General features: G+C 41.8%; 1 protein-coding gene across 2 annotated transcripts in view; it reads right to left on the bottom strand.

Annotated features, from left to right (window-relative positions):
- The window catches only part of NLK (nemo like kinase), a 93,121-nt gene that overhangs the window by 29,753 nt on the left and 46,534 nt on the right, over window positions 1–16,834 (bottom strand). For both annotated transcript variants that reach the window (XM_081173043.1, XM_081173044.1), the window contains exons 2-3: window positions 11,009–11,138; window positions 7,559–7,614 (exon numbers count right to left, since the gene is read on the bottom strand). In XM_081173043.1, the coding sequence (XP_081029169.1) occupies window positions 7,559–7,614; window positions 11,009–11,138 (186 nt within the window). The remainder of the gene's footprint in view (window positions 1–7,558; window positions 7,615–11,008; window positions 11,139–16,834) is intronic.

Genomic DNA, 16,834 nt, shown 5'->3' on the forward strand with positions numbered 1-16,834 from the left:
CTGAAGGCACCTGAGGCCACCAACTTGCTGAAACTAAGGAGGTGACCACCTGGGAACAACACATACACTGCCTTTGGTTCCATGGTGAAAGGAAGGTGGGATATAAACAAAAATAAAAAGGGACTGTGAGGAGTTCCAAAAGGGTATCTCCAAACTGGATGACTGGGCTGTAGTAAAATGGAAAATGTGATTCAGTGTAAGTAAGTGTAAAATGATGCACAGTGGGGCAAAAAAAAAAAACCCCATTTACTTCGCATATGTGCTTAAGGGGTCTGAACTGGCAGTGACTGACCAAGGAAGGAGATCTTAGGATTTGTGGTGGATAACTCAATGCATATGTTAACCCAGTGTTTGGCAGCTGTGAAAAAGGCTAATTCCATGTTGAGGATTGTTAAGAAAGGATTGAAACTGTCAATGTCATAATGCTGTTATACAAAACTATGGTGTGATTGCATTTTGAATAATGTGCTCATTTCTGGAATACAGTGTTCAGTTCTGGTCGCCGCAGCTGAAAAAGGAAATTGTAGAGTTGGAAAAGGACAACCAAAATTATTGTGAACTTCTGGATTGACTGAAAATTAGCCACTGATTTACAAAGGGGGGGGGGGTAGTTCCTCCTAGACTTGTTTGTAGTATAATGCCACAGTGGGCTGTATCAGTCTTCTCTACTGTGGGTAAATGCTTCTCAAAAGTTTCTGAAGTACAACAAAAACCTGTTGGACCTGACATAAGCAAACCATGAAGGAAATAATGAACTTGTTTATTATTGTGCGGGGAGTTGTGCTGTTTTGCCACCTGCAAGCCCAGGGATGTATTACACTAGCATATGGCCATTAACTTACTACTGGGCCTATGGTTGCCACTGACCCTTTTGCTTGGGAGTCCACACTTTGCTACATTTGATACATCACATTTTGCTGCCTCTGCTTTTTAAGCTCCCACAGCAGCTCTGAGCAAGTTGGGTGGAATGGAGTTGGGACAAAAGCATAAAAAACACACACAGTGGCATTACTTCCAGAATTCAGAGTGTCTAGTTGCCCAAACAGACAAAGCTGGAATAGAAGTAGATTCACTTTTTAAAGCAAATAATTTCCTCTACTCCCTTATGCATTCCAACGATCAGAACAGCCACCTCATGAAGCTCTTGACAACCAAAAAAGAATTAGTGACCTTATCTGGCTGTTTATTTAAATTTATGAAGGCTGCTTTCACTCTGGTCAAGAGTCTGACACCCACATAGAACCACCTTCTAAGCTGTAAGATCCTAGCACTATTCCTTTGTACCAGGTTGTGAGTTAATTTCAGTTTACAGTTCCATCTAGTTGGTTTAATCAGCAGGGAAAATGCTTACATTGTCTAATATATACACTTTATTGCAGTTCTTGTTCTCATTGGACTGTGTTGATGATAACACATGTAGCAACACAGAACTAGCGGTGTTTCAATGTGAACTGTTAAAAGTGAATCCTAATAGTTTCACTTTAGCTACATCACTTGAAGCGTCTTTTAAATACGATGGAAATGCCTGAACAGATTAAGGTTTTGATCTCTTACGCAAACTAAGATTTAAATAATTAAAACTTGAAAGGGTTTCCCCACCCAACTTGTAAATTGAGGAAACTGGCATTTCCAATTTTGTACACTGACATGCTTACAACATATCATTGCTCAACTTCCTTGCTCAAGCTCTTAGTGCATGTGGTTAATAAAAGAAAGCCAAGCTTCATTACACCATAGACACTGCTTTTTTCCTACCATGCCGAAACTAGTTGACAAAGCCAGCTCAATGAAGTGAAAAACAAAAAGGAAGTAAGATGTCAGGGACTCTGGGAAATGCATTACTTCCATCTGATTGCCTATTTTCCTACACTAAAAAAATATATTAAAGAATTCTTGCACAACACCCTATAGGCAAGCATTCGTGACAATACAGGCAATATTTTATTCATCTGCCTCAGGCAAACATTTGCCTAGAGTGCAGATGGCCAACTGGCAGCTGCTCATGGACTGCGTTCCCCCTGCAAGATGACTTTATAAAGCCCTGAGACCTACCTGCAACCACACAGAGAGGGCCGGGGTAGAAAAGCAACTGGATCCTATGAGGGAGGACAGATCCCATCTTTTCTGTGATGTACAGGATTGTAGGATGCTGCCTTATATTGAATGAAAGGTGATGACTGGAAGCATCTCTCCAAGGTTGTAGAGAGCAGCCCTACCTGCAGTTGCAGGGATCTAATAAGGGTCCTTTTTGCATGTAAAATGCATGATGTCTGGTGCTCATCCCCTACTAAAACAAAGTCGGTTTACCCTCATCTCTACCCGATCCCTCTGTGGCCTCCCTTTCCTGAATTTTGGGCTTAGCTCCTTAAGTCAGAGATCTGTCTTCTGTTGCTCTGTAAGGCATCATGCACACCGTGCTTTATCAATATAGGTCACCAGCCATAGGCCCCAGAAACCTTCCCTGGCACCCACCAGATCCTGCCCACCTCTTCTTTCCCTGCTGGAATTAAGCTTGCCCGATTACAGCACATGGGGCATTTTCAGAGAGAGGGAGTGCAGCTGAAGGAAGAAGCTACTCTCTCCCCTCCCCAGCTATTCCACCCCCACCTAAAAACACCTCTCTCACACCATAATTAGGCTTCAAAGAAGCCTTTTTACCAACTACAATAGCCTTTCTTGAAGCTGAATTACAACAGAGTAGAGCAATTTCAAGGGGTTTCCAGCTGTGACCTCCCCACCCCCCCAAATCCCCCTTCCCTTGTTGCAATTAGGCTTGAGGGGGGAGCCTCCCATATATATAATTAATCAAATGGGTATTTTATAGGACCTGTGACATTTTATTAAAATTCCAAATCTTTCCCCAGGCTCAAAGGGTGGGGGCTGGGCTGGAGGCTGATCTAAAGCAAATCATGCTCCATTGGGTTGAAGCTGGTTGTTCATCATATTTGTTTCCTCCTCCCAGGCCCCATAGATTAGAAACTCACCCCAAAACCTTTGATTTTCATCATGAGTTAAGTGCAACAGAACACTTCCATCACCTCAAACCAACATCTCAAATGGGAGTCAAGCTAGGATGTGATTATAAGCAATGATTCATAGTGGAGGAGGGTAAAACACCCCTAAGAACGCCATCTTTTCAGAAATATTTTCCACTGTCCATTGTGGGAAAGAACATATCGCTGTACAACAGAGTTTGCATTTTCTACTCAGAGGTCCTTATCTAAAGCTGCACTGGGTAGATCACAGAGGATTCAGGGAAGGCGATCCTTTCTAACCTTCTGTAGGGCCCCAGCCATCTGCCTCTATCTAGTGGTAAAAGCAGCCAACCAACAGCAAAATGAGCAGACCTTGCCTTTCTCCAACAAGGGATACCTCAAGCATGCAATGCTGAATCACACTGAGGAACAGGATAACTTTTGTATGTGCCAAAAGCATTAAGTGTAGCAATGGGTGGGTTTGCCTATATTATCTAGGACTTGTGCCTTTTCAACTTTCTTCTCTAATGCAGTGTATGTTGCTCGCAAGCACAGATTATCTCTCTTTCAGTACACCATAAGGTCACGGCTGGAAAAATCCCTGACACCTAGTCTCCAAGCGCCAGCACTGCATCTCCATTTCACCCAGTTTTTATAGGGTTGGTTCCTATTTCTTTTGGTGCCAAAGTATTCAAATATCTGATTTTGGCTCCTAGGAATTTGAATATATTTTTAGTCCTTTATAAGGGTTACCCACTCCCACTTAGAGGGATTTAGCAATTAGTTTTCAAGGAAATATTAAAAGAGTTATGGCTTTCCACCACTACAATCGGTATGCCTCAGTAGTAAATTTTAGGTCTAAATGAAAAGAAAAGTTTCACAAGAGCCTGCTTTGTAGTATAAGTTTGACCTTCAGCAAATCATTTGATCAGCCCCATTCAACCTTCTGGCCATTTAACGCAGCCCGCCTGTCTTCTTCACACTTGATCTTAGCCAAAAGGCCGAGAAGCCTTGCACTGCATACTCTCAATAGTGATGTGAACAGTTCCAATATTCAGGAACGTCTGGATGTTTCTTCGCTATCTTGTTTACTGCCACAGTTGTCATCTTATACAAGCTTTTCATCTCCTTCCAAGAAGGGCTTATACAAGCAACATGTGTGTTATTATTCTGTATTTTAAGAAGCAATTTGAGCAATGAGGTTTGCTTCCCCACCCATGCCTTTGCCAGTGTTAAGTCTTAAGAGTAAGAGATAAAAGATGACAGAACCAGTAAAGATAAAACTAGTAAATTACTATCAGCTATACAGTGGTGCCCCGCAAGACAAATGCCTCGCAAGACGGAAAACTCGCTAGACGAAAGGGTTTTCCGTTTTTGAGCTGCTTCGCAAGACGAATTTCCCTATGGGCTTGCTTCGCAAGACGAAAACGTCTTGCAAGTTTGTTTCCTTTTTCTTAACACCGTTAATACAGTTGTGACTTGACTTTGAGGAGCAACTCATAGAACGCAGTGTACATAGTAGCCTTTTTTGAGGTTTTTAAAGACTTTGGTGATTTTTGAAGCTTTCCCAAAACTTCTTTTGCAGCCATTTGGTAAGTTAAGCTTTTAAAACTTTTTTTTGGGGGGGTTGGATTTTGTGTTGGGATGTTTGGAATTCAAGGACTTGGTGTTGAGATGGGGTTTGCAAGAATCTGGAAGCTTGTGTGTTTTTTTCTGCATTTTTATGATTTTCTGTGACCATTGGGCCACTCTGCTGTTTGTTTTTTTTAAAAAAAAATCTGGATTTGAATTTCTGTGTGCTGGGTGGCTGGGGGAACAGTTGGGGAGGGGTTTGCAAGAATCTGGAAGCTTGTAGTTTTCCCCCCTGCATTTTTATGATTTTCTGTGACCATTGGGCCTCTCTGCTGTTTTTTTAAAAAAATTCTGGGTTTGAATTTTGAAATGCTCTTTACAGTATGTGTGACTTTAAAGAGCACTTAATAAACTCTTGTACCAAATTTTGCTTTGTTTGGACTTTTTTTGACCATAGGAACGCATTAATTGATTTTCAATGCATTCCTATGGGAAACCGTGCTTCGCAAGACGAAAAATTCGCTAGACGAAAAAATTCGCGGAACGAATTAATTTCGTCTTGCGAGGCACCACTGTAAATCACCCAAGCCATTTCTGAGCTCTCCTTTATTACTCTAGTAAGGGAAAAACCCTTGCTCTGAAGAGGTATTGGCTTTAGAAGCGTGTGAATGTCAACAAGTCTGGTCAGAATTGGAGCTGTGGCACTTGTATTGTGTGCAGGATTCACTTGTGGTACCATATTTTTCTGTGTATAAGGTGCTCCCATGTATAAGACGACCCCTATTTTTTTGGGACTGCAACAAAAAAAAAATGGGGGGGGGGAATTGACCAAAGTTGTTGAGCTTCTTTTGGGGGGGGGGAGTCAATCGCTCTACAGCATGCCGACCAGCTGCAAATACACGCATTGCCCACCTGCCCACTTGACAAATCCACAGGCGATTGCACGCATGCCTCGCCACTGCCGTAAATCAATTGCCCAACTGCCGCAGCAAATCGTCGGCAGGCCTTGCAGCAGCAACCAATCACACGCCCAATCACTGCTGCCAATCTTCTGCTGCCTGTTGCCACCAATCACCCGTTTCCCCTCTGCTATCCATGTATAAGAAGACCCACAATTTTTGCCTATTATTTCTAAGGAAAAAATATTGTCTTAAACATGGAAAAATACGGTTATTGATTATTCGTACAGTCTCAAGCCACCATTAAACCCTCCAAACTATTTGGCACTTTGTCATCAACCTGGCATTCTTAACAGTTCAAAGATTTGTAAAATCTACCCAGAAATGAATGCTTGGGGGGGGGGGGAGAGCACAAATTATATCCAACACTGCTCTGTCTGTCTACTTTGTGTCTTTTACTCACCCAAATAAGACCTGGCAAAGCCTTTTCCAAACGTTTTGCAGCAATTATCTTTTCATCTGCTCTAATGTTTTAAGTTAACTCTAAATATAGTAATAGATTAGCCGGATGAGTCTAGGCAGACTGTTGCCATTAAGATCTTTAGCACTGTAAGCTGGTAAACTTCCTAAGAGGAACAAAAACAATTCTTATTTAAATCACTGTCCTTGGCTAGGTGGATACCATCTTCATCCTCTTTGAACTGACAAAAGGAATATTAGCAAATTCACTTTCTGAACAATGCAAGTATATAAGAAACAGGGGGTGAGGTCCTTAGAAATCTATCATTTCTACATGCACAGCATATCCACAAATGCAAATACAGAAAAAGTTATTGAAGCCAACAAGAAGCAAGGATCATAATTTGTTAATTACATGTCCTCTCGGCCCATATACATTATCTGTTATAAGGCCAAGTTCTTAGACACCTGGGAGATTTTAATTTGAGGAGCTGAGGATCAAGTCTGAGCATTTAGCCCCTCTACACTGGAAGATCCACAAGCCTGTTTTTATTGTACCATTTTGAACCTAAAACATCATATATAAGGCTTAGCGCCAAACTAAATGTGATTACTAAACGAGACCTAATCAAGAATCTCCTGTAGGTTAAAAACCCACACTGATTAGCAGGGGTAGGTGACAGCTGTGTTAGCATGTAAGCATGTGTGAGTGACAGAATATGAATCTGATCAGTATCTTGGCATCAAAAGTGATGCCACCAAGCAATTTTGTTGCTTAACCACACACACACCCCAACACCACCAAAGGTGGAAGGATAAACGGTTTATCTTCAGCTGCTATTGAGTTTTTAGAAGACAGCAAGAGATCCTGATCACTGACTTCTTGTGCCATACGTAGTTGAGCCTTTAAAGGTCAGCAGTGAACAAAAGCCAATTCTTGGCAATGATCTTAACCAGAAGCATCTTATGAACCTGCTTATGATAACCTGCTGCCGAAAACATCTAAAATATAGCCAGAGTACCAACAGTACTGGGTCACTGCCCAAGTAACGTATCATAGACTGCAAAGCCAGGTAACTACAGACTTATGTTCTGTTATACAATATGAACTAAATACCACCCCTTTATTCCATACAGTATTGAAAATCAGAATACTCTTTGGTCATAAGCAAGCATTAAAAGGGTAAAGAAAAAGGAATCTACCCTTTGACCGTAACACTTTAAAACCAATGATGATGTAACTAACTCCACTCTGCATGTGCTTCAAGGCACAGTCACATGTTTCAAAACTATTATGTCAGCAACAATGCATTACAAAATCATTTATCTGCAGCCGTTTTGGGGGAACTCTCCTATACATTTTAGATAAGGGGGGAGTGGTGCACTTTAAACCCTTACCGATGGGACTAGAATTTATTCATTCATGTTATCTAAAGATGACCACAAATACTTACACTCACACCCGCTTCCCTAACTCCCCCTCTGATCAGCAACCACTTGCCATATGGGCTATGACAGCTGGCTTACCTACCACCTTTCCAGAGGCCAGAAAGCTCAAAGATTAAGAAATTCAAAAGCAGCAGGCATTTTTATAGGCTGGAGTCAAATCAACACCTACCTCATTTAAGACTGTTTATTTAGTGTTTAGGATACATTTCTTCAAAGTAGTCAATGTGTGGTGGCTGGAGTATGTCGAGAGCAGAGAGCACCTACAAAACAAGGGGGAAGCTGATTTGGTTATGTGAAATACACCAGAAATCCTCACTTTAGAGAAGCAACTGTGAAATCAAAGACAAGGCTTTCTTTTCAACTCACAACTACGCTGCCTCCACCTTTATTTGACGGGAGAAATGCAAAGTTGAGAGGTCTTCACAAAGAAAAAGGGCACTACTGATGTCTGATCAAAGAAAAAATTGCAGAACTGACGTTTCCAGAAAATGATGGTCCTTGTACTGCTATGTATGTCATAATCCTTTATGTCAGCTTTATTCAGATTTTCTGAACCCACAGACTATATGCACAATATCTTTGCTCATAACTTCTTAGGGAAGGTCTTCTCCAAAGTCTGCAACTTTATTACACTTAAGTATTTGCAACTTAACTTCCTCCTCTTTGCAACAAATTTACTTCATTTTATTTCAGAGTTTTCATATCCCACCTTTCCTCCAAATGAGAACAAGGTACAGTGGTGCCTCGCAAGACGAAATTAATTCGTTCCGCGAGTTTTTTCGTCTAGCGAATTTTTCGTCTTGCGAAGCACGGTGTCGGAAAAGTTTTGGAAAAGCTTCAAAAATCACCAAAAACCTCAAAAAAGGCTATCACACCGCGTTCTATGAGTTGCTCCTCGAAGTCAAGTCGCAACTGTATTAACGGTGTTAAGAAAAAGGAAACAAACTTGCAAGAGGTTTTCGTCTTGCAAAGCAAGCCCATAGGGAAATTCGTCTTGCGAAGCAGCTCAAAAACCGCAAAACCCTTTCGTCTAGCGAGTTTTTCGTCTTGCGAGGCATTCGTCTTGCGGGGCACCACTGTAGCTTCATGGGGACACGGGAAAGGGCCTTCTTGGAGTCTCCTCCAAAATTCTCCCTGCCTAGAAAAACTAGACGGGCTCCCTCCTGGTCCTTCTGCTGGCAGGTAAAGATCTTGTTCCCAACAGGATTCTGGGAACTGCCTGCTTTTAATAAACACCATGCTGGTTTTATTGTAATTATTTGTATGTTTTAACATATTATATATATGTATATAGTTTTAATTCTAGTAATGTTTGATTTTTTATGATTGGTTTTTCTATGTTTTTAGCAATTGTTGGTTTTATCTGTTTTTATCTGTAAGCTGCCTTGAGTCCCATCAGAGGAAAAAAGGGTATAAACAAGAACAACAACAACAAGCAATGTACATGGTAATGAAAAATATATAATATATAATAAAACCATAAATCCATTACAACTCCAATCAGCAGCAAAATCATCAGGTTTCAAAGACCTGGATAAATATTTTGACCTGTCATCTAAATGCCTCTAATGTGGAGGATTGTCATCTCTCAATCAGGAGGAAGTGCCTTAAATTGGGTGCCACCACCAAAAATGCCCCATCTTTTATGACTGTCCTGCCCACCACACTAGCTGGCGGGATACAAGCAGGGACTTTCAGACAGATCTTAGGGCTTGGAATACCGGGTACGAGAGAAGGTGTCCTGCCAAGTATTTAGGTCCCAGGCCATCTAGGATTTTACAGACTGACGTCAACCCCTTGTGTTGGGCCTGGTAGCTTACCAGCTGTCAGTGCAGTGCCTTCAGAGATATGACCCTGTCGGGCTGCACCCACTAACTAGCAGGCAGCAGAATCTTGCAGCAGCTGGTTTCGTGGGAAGTGCCACATGGAATGCACTGTATTATGTGCATTCTATGGAAAGTTATCAGAGCATAGATGGCTGATACTGGTCTGGGAATGGCTGCAGCTTGCGAACAAACTGTAGATGGGCACAGGTGCTCCTCACCATTGTGGTAGCTTGGCCTCCAGTGGCAGCTTGGACTACAAACCTGCTCTTTCCAGAGAGTGCTATTCCACCTGAACTGAATACTGAGTTTTGTTGGTCCTTACAGTAAGGCATTTGAATACCGTTTGGGGTTACCAGATTATTTCTGGTTATGCTCCCTCCATTTGAAAAGGCTAATGTGGTGATGCCTACTTTTGGGAATGACTGAATGCAAGCATTCTTTGCACAGATTAAAATATCACAAAGCTAGGAGATTTCGGGAAGAATGCTGAAGGTTTGCAAAGCCCTTGGAGTAAGGAATAATGGCCTGCCAGACCTTCACTCCCTATTTCTTCTCCACCATGATTAACCAGTTTGTCAACAAAAAAAATGTTTTCCGTTTAGGTGGTAATCCTAGTCAGTCTCGGTCATGATTGATGTGGTGACAGCAAGCTCTTGATCTCAGCTAGTGTGTGTTGAGGGTGCATGTTGCCAAGGAGTGGCTCCACATGTGTCAACTGTGATTCACAGAGCACCAGAACTGCATCTGCACCAGCTCTTACATCTGGCAATCTCACTCGACACAAATGAAGCGTACAAGTTCTCCATGGCAATTGCACAGATATAAGAGGCTGCTTTTCACTAATGGGTAGTGCATTTTGTGAAAGCTTGTAGGAGAGAAAACTTCTGTTTGGTTATGCTCTGCATTATTAATGTAAACAATCACACTATACCAATCTCCTCCCATCCCTGCCTATAAGTGGTGGTTGATGATACAATAAAATTGGAATATGTGCAGAGCTTTACAAGCTAAGGTTTGCAGGAAATGCAGCTCGCCCCTCCCCACCCCCAAAATAAGGCATCTCCATGTTAATGGTGTTTTTATTTCTATAGGTTCCTATGATTTCTATTACACCAAAAGTCTGGAATGTATTGCTGAAGTCTCTGGTCCCCCTTTTTGTCTCTTGATTTAATGTATCTAACCTGTTTTCTGTAGTGACTTTGTTCATGCTTGATTTTGCATTTAACAAATAAACAAGAAGGTAAAAAGTTGTACACACAGTCCCTACTGGTTAGAAAGTTAACAAAAAATATCTCCACTGGTAACATAATTAGGCACCTTGCTCAGAAAAAGCTTAAATTAATGATTTCAGAGTCATTACCGAGACACTAATATTGGCTTTACTCCTCTCCTAAAGGTGGGAGAGAAGAGACTGGGTGTAATATGCCATTTGCACACTTCGCTGGGGGCATTTGCTACTTGCCATAAATGAGGAAGCCAGTCAAGTCTAATTCAACTGCTTTTAGCCTGATAGCGAAGGCGTGACCATAGTCCCTAAAAAAAACCTGCCTCACTGGGGCAGAGGAAGGAGGGTGCGGTGGGTGCGGGTCGCCCCGGGTGTCACCACTGAGGGGGGTGACAAAATGCCGGGTGACACTCACCGCGGGGCCTGCAGCACGCCTGAGCCACGTGTCTCTCCTGGGAGAGATGCAGTGGCTTGGGCGCACACAAGCTCCACAGTGCCCAAACAGTCCACCCAGGCACCTGAGCTGCTTCCTCTGCCGCTGTGCCTCACTGGTATTTGAATTTTGTATTGAAGTTCATGCAAAGCAAGCTGCAGGCCACTTACATTGTCATGCTTAAAAAAACACAACATCTTCAATTCACGGAAGACCCTTTTGCAAGAGACCAGATTTTGGAAGACGTTGGGCATCTTTTTGAGTGCAACTCTCTTTCCATCTCGCGGATCTGTTACTGACCTGAAGAAGAAGAGGAGAAGAAGATTAAGCATATAATCTGACTTTAAACAAACAAGTTCTTTCATTCCACCCCAAGAATACCTATGCTAAAAAAAAAATCAAGATGAATCTGGATGCTCAAAGCAGAAAATCAAGAGAGGCATGTAGAATTCTTAAACAAGTCTCGCTGCATTTTATTCTGTATACAAAGTGAATTCAATCCACGCTTCAGGCAACTCTGCATGTTATTCAGCAATGAGATTACTATGCATTCAAGTCCTCATGTCTTTCATCAGTAAAACTATTCACCTCAACTGTACACTACTATTTAATGTCTGGTCAATAAATGGCAGTATCTGATTACTTACATTTTCTTCTCTTTAATTACTCTATTAGTTCTAGGACACCTTTCCCATTACAAGACTTTTCAATATTAAATTGCCACAGTACATTGCTTTTCAACATTGCCTGCTAACAAGATTAATTTTGTATGGAACTATTGAAAAAAGTTGCTCCCTTGGCATCAAATTAGACCATAGTGCATATCTTCTGGTGGGGTGTTCTACATGCAGTTTCTGGTCTACATTGTGAGGGAGGGCCAGGGGAAGACACTGAATCCCTTGTCTTCCTTGATACTTCATGGCAGCTAATGTCCCCCCATGCAAAACATAGTAAAATCCTACCTATCTGCAATGATTACAAAATATTTCAGGAAGAGGATAGACACTAATATATGGCTTGCTGCTTCCAAGAACTATATGAAATGGCCCAAGACAAGAAAGCCACCCAACTCCTAATTCAGGCTAACTATGCTAGAACAGAGGAAGCTGCTTTACACCAAGTCTATCTAGCTCAGTCCAGTGTGATACTTTTCTGCAGGAAAAAAAAATATCTATTTTGTAAGTTCATTATTAACAATGAACAACATCAACTTCAAATACAGTGTTAGACAAGATCCTAAATTACACCACTCTCTAGGGCAGGTTTCCCAAACTTGGGCCTTCAGCTGTTTTTGGACTATAACTCACATCATCTCTACCTAGGAGGACCAGTGGGAATTGTAGGCCAAATATAGCTTGAGACCCCAGTTTTTGGTAAAACCTGCTCTAGGGCATCAGAAAATTTTCCAACAAAGGCTGAAAATTTTCCAAAATGACTACCTTAATTTGCACAGGAAAATTTCCCAGAAAACCCACACCCCTAAGCCTGGGTACTGTCCACAGTGATTGGCAGCAGTTCTCCAGGGTTTCTGGTAAGAGCAGGGGTCAGCAAACTTTTTCAGCAGGAGTCTGCTCCACTGTCCCTCAGACCTTGTGGGGGGCTGGACTATATTTTGAACAAATTCCTATGCCCCACAAACAACCCAGAGATGCATTTTAATTAAAAGCACACATTCTACTCATGTAAAAACACTCTTGATTCCCGGACCGTCCGCGGGCCGGATTGAGAAGGCGATTGGGCCAGATACGGCCTCCGTGCCTTAGTTTGCCTACCCATGGGTAAGAGTCTGGAGAGGCAGAACCTGGGATTTCCTGCCAGCAAAGCATGCGCTTTATAAATATTGAGAAAAACAGCAGTTTGCTCATATGTGTACCAAAGATGACATACACACAAATGTCAACAAGTGCCACATTTTATACTCAGGTTCCCCCTTGATAACCAAATCTGCATGTGAATATATTTGCATATGAAAACTGATTCAGAAGCATGCCTTTTCATCCAGGTATCTAGAAGCTAATGCTTAACACATTTGAAATATTTTTCTCTCCAAAAATTTGAGGGCTAGCTTCCCCAAAAGTTTTTTGTAATACTTCTACCTCTCTTTCAAATCAGAACCAGTGAAGGCAGTGACGGTCCTGTGTGAGTGTCTGGAGGCGGTTGGAGGATGGATGGTGGCAAACAGATTGAGATTGAATCCTGACAAGACAGAAGTACTGTTTCTGGGGGACAGGAGGCGGGCAGGTGTGGAGGATTCCCTGGTCCTGAATGGGGTAACTGTGCCCCTGAAGGACCAGGTGCGCAGCCTGGGAGTCATTTTGGACTCACAGCTGTCCATGGAGGCACAGGTTAAATCCGTGTCCAGGGCAGCTGTTTACCAGCTCCATCTGGTACGTAGGCTGAGACCGTATCTGCCTGCGGACTGTCTCGCCAGAGTGGTGCATGCTCTGGTTATCTCCCGCTTGGACAACTGCAATGCGCTCTACGTGGGGCTACCTTTGAAGGTGACCCGGAAACTACAACTAATCCAGAATGCAGCAGCCAGACTGGTGACTGGGAGCGGCCGCCGAGACCATATAACACCGGTCTTGAAAGACCTACATTGGCTCCCAGTACGTTTCCGAGCACAATTCAAAGTGTTGGTGCTGACCTTTAAAGCCCTAAACGGCCTCGGTCCAGTATACCTGAAGGAGCGTCTCCACCTCCATCGTTCTACCCGGACACTGAGGTCCAGCACCGAGGGCCTTCTGGCGGTTCCCTCACTGCGAGAAGCCAAGTTACAGGGAACCAGGCAGAGGGCCTTCTCGGTAGTGGCACCCTCCCTGTGGAACGCCCTCCCACCAGATGTCAAAGAGAACAACAACTACCAGACTTTTAGAAGACATCTGAAGGCAGCCCTTTTTAGGGAAGCTTTTAATGTTTGATGTATCACAGTATTTTAATATTCTTTTGGAAGCCGCCCAGAGTGGCTGGGGAAACCCAGCCAGATGGGCGGGGTATAAATAATTTATTATTATTATTATTATTATTATTATTATTATTATTATTATTATTATTACTTCTCCACCAACGTACAGATGTAGATTAGCAATTTGTGTGCAGCAAGTGCCATACTCAAAGTTATGAAAAACTCCAAGCTCTACAAAAATAGTTATGTACTGAGGAAAGAAGACATCTGACTACTTAAACTGGGATAATTTCAACATGTGAGAATTAGTGTCTGTACTTTCTAAATAGCAGTTCCATGTTTAAACAGTAACTTAACACACTTTCCCCCAAAATGCTTTAATGTTGGGGTTATCTTACATAAATGAAGTTATTTCTTTAAAACAAACAAGCACAAAATCACTCTTCTTTTAAATTTTGTACAGACACAAAACCTGGTCCCCAAATATAGGGCTGTAGTTTGTTAATATTGTAAAGTTAACACAAAATCACAAAGCAACATTTCTTTTAATTATTCATTCTAAGACCAACCATGCTTGTAGCTGGAGCAATATAACCTAATGAATGTGAATGGCAGTGCAGTAATTTCATGCCATGTTGAGCTTGTTCTCTCTTAACTCGGGGAAGCAGCTGCTTTGGTTCAGCACAAATAGTACCAGAAAACAGATAAGTGCTGAAGCCTGTTACACAGGAATGCTTTTATTTTCTTTGTTGCTGAAAAGGCTTGCTGTGCTGAGCTCTTTGGCCAGTTATCTCCATCTGTATGAGCTAATGAGTTACAGGCGGTAAAGATAACAGCCAGTTCTGACAGCACCTTTCACTGCCTCATTTTTGAAAGAGGTCATTCTAACAAGTCTAAACAGGGCAGTTTCTTTAAAAGTTAAAGAGTTCTACAACATAAATGTGACTATTAGACTGCTAATAATACCAGACTGTGCGTCTTATGGGGGAGGGGGGACAGAGAGAAGAAAATGACTGACTTTTTAGAGCACAGAAAATTAATTTGAGCAGCACTCAAGGGGCAAAAAAGTAACATGACTCCTGAAAAGCTAATTGGTTTGCAGTGGCATGAGCTTTTGTAGGCAACAGGCTGAATCATCAGATGCTCATATATCTGCCATGACACACTGAAGCCTACGGAAGCTCAGGCTACATGACTATACAGCATCATCAATTGGCCTTTACAGAATAACATAAGCAAAAGGTCAGACTCAGGCCCCTGTACAGAAGACTCTACAACATGAATTTCGACAGAGAAGAGGAAAGATAACAGAAGTAGTGGGACAAAGGCACTGGGGAAGTATACGTGCCAATTTCAAACCAAAACATTCCTGGGGAAAGGTGGTTTTGAGGTTTTTAACTATACATTTCAGAATACTAGTCATGATGTTCTGTAGCAGCAAGAAAGCCAAGGGTTGCAACACATTAAGTTAAATCCTGATCACAATCCCACCTTCCACCTCTTTCAGGCTTCTGAGACGGGTAAAACTGTGGGGAAAATAGGGATGATGAGATGGGAATAACCTATTTATTTATGAAAAATATTATGAAGAGCAATTTTTGCAATCATATCACACCTTTCAGGAAATAGCATTCCCTTTGTTCTCTTCAGAGTTCCCTCTGCTCTCCCTCCTACATTTCAACACCATATGTATTAAACATTTTAACTACAGTGTTTAACCATACACAGTAAAATTAGGACATAGTATCAAAAGATTAATCTTCTTAGTATAAGCTCTTCATCATGATGTGAATATAAAAATGTTACAAAAGAAACCTGCTGCGCCATAAACATGCAGGTGTGAAGAGGAATACAACAAAAAGGAATAAGGAACAGCGTCCACAAAGAGATCACACTCACATTGACCTACATAAGAAAGGCTAAAGCAGTGAGAGAGACAGGGAGAATGTTCATCTAGTTGCTGCAAAACACATTAGTTGAAAACTAAAGAAGGAGGAGTTCACAACAGACCATAAGGCATGCAGATTCTTAGACTTAAGCAATGTGCCTGAGCACCGGCTTCCTATTTAGAGTTCTAGGATGTTTCAAAGCTTGCTTTACACAGATGCAGACACATACCATATTTACGCAAATCTAATGTGCTATTGAATCTAATGCACACCTTTATTTTCAAAAGGTTGAAACCAAAAAAGTATTTGCTGGCGAATATAAATGCGCCATAAAATCTAATGCACACCCTAATTTTTGTAATGTAATTTGGCCAAAAAAGTTTGCATTACATTCAAGAAAATACGGTATGTGTGACTACATGGAAGCCATAAATAACTATTTGTTCATTGTATGCCAAACTGGTTACTGAGCCTATATTTAACTGAACAGAAAGCATGAGAGAGAAAAATGCAGTGTTTTGATTCCATAGCCCCACAAAAGGAGTGGTGGGACCTTTTTCTCTGCCCATAATTTAGAAACATGAAGTCTAAAAATACTTTTGGAGCTCCAAATTTTATAAAGTCAGAAAAAGAACCTTATATTAAGGCAAAAGTATGGAAAATAGTTCTTATAAACCACCTTGGCAAAGTTTCTCAAGTATTCTCAAAAAGGGGAAAAGAGAGGACCCAAATAATTATCGCCCAGTCAGTCTGACATCAATACCAGGGAAGATTCTGGAGCAGATCATTAAGCAAACAGTCTGTGAGCACCTAGAAAGGAATGCTGTGATCACCAATAGTCAGCATGGATTTCTGAAAAATAAGTCATGTCAGACTAACCTGATCTCGTTTTTTGACAGAATTACAAGCCTGGTAGATGAAGGGAACGCAGTGGATGTAGCCTACCTTGATTTCAGCAAGGCATTTGACAAGGTGCCCCATGATATTCTTGTAAAGAAGCTGGTAAAATGCGGTCTTGACTACGCTACCACTCAGTGGATTTGTAACTGGCTGACTGACCGAACCCAAAGGGTGCTCATCAATGGTTCCTCTTCATTCTGGAGAAGAGTGACTAGTGGGGTGCCACAGGGTTCTGTCTTGGGCCCGGTCTTATTCAACATCTTTATCAATGACTTGGATGATGGACTCAAGGGCATCCTGAT

This window comes from Podarcis bocagei (assembly GCF_964188305.1).
Source record: "Podarcis bocagei genome assembly, chromosome: 15".
NCBI lineage: Eukaryota > Metazoa > Chordata > Lepidosauria > Squamata > Lacertidae > Podarcis > Podarcis bocagei.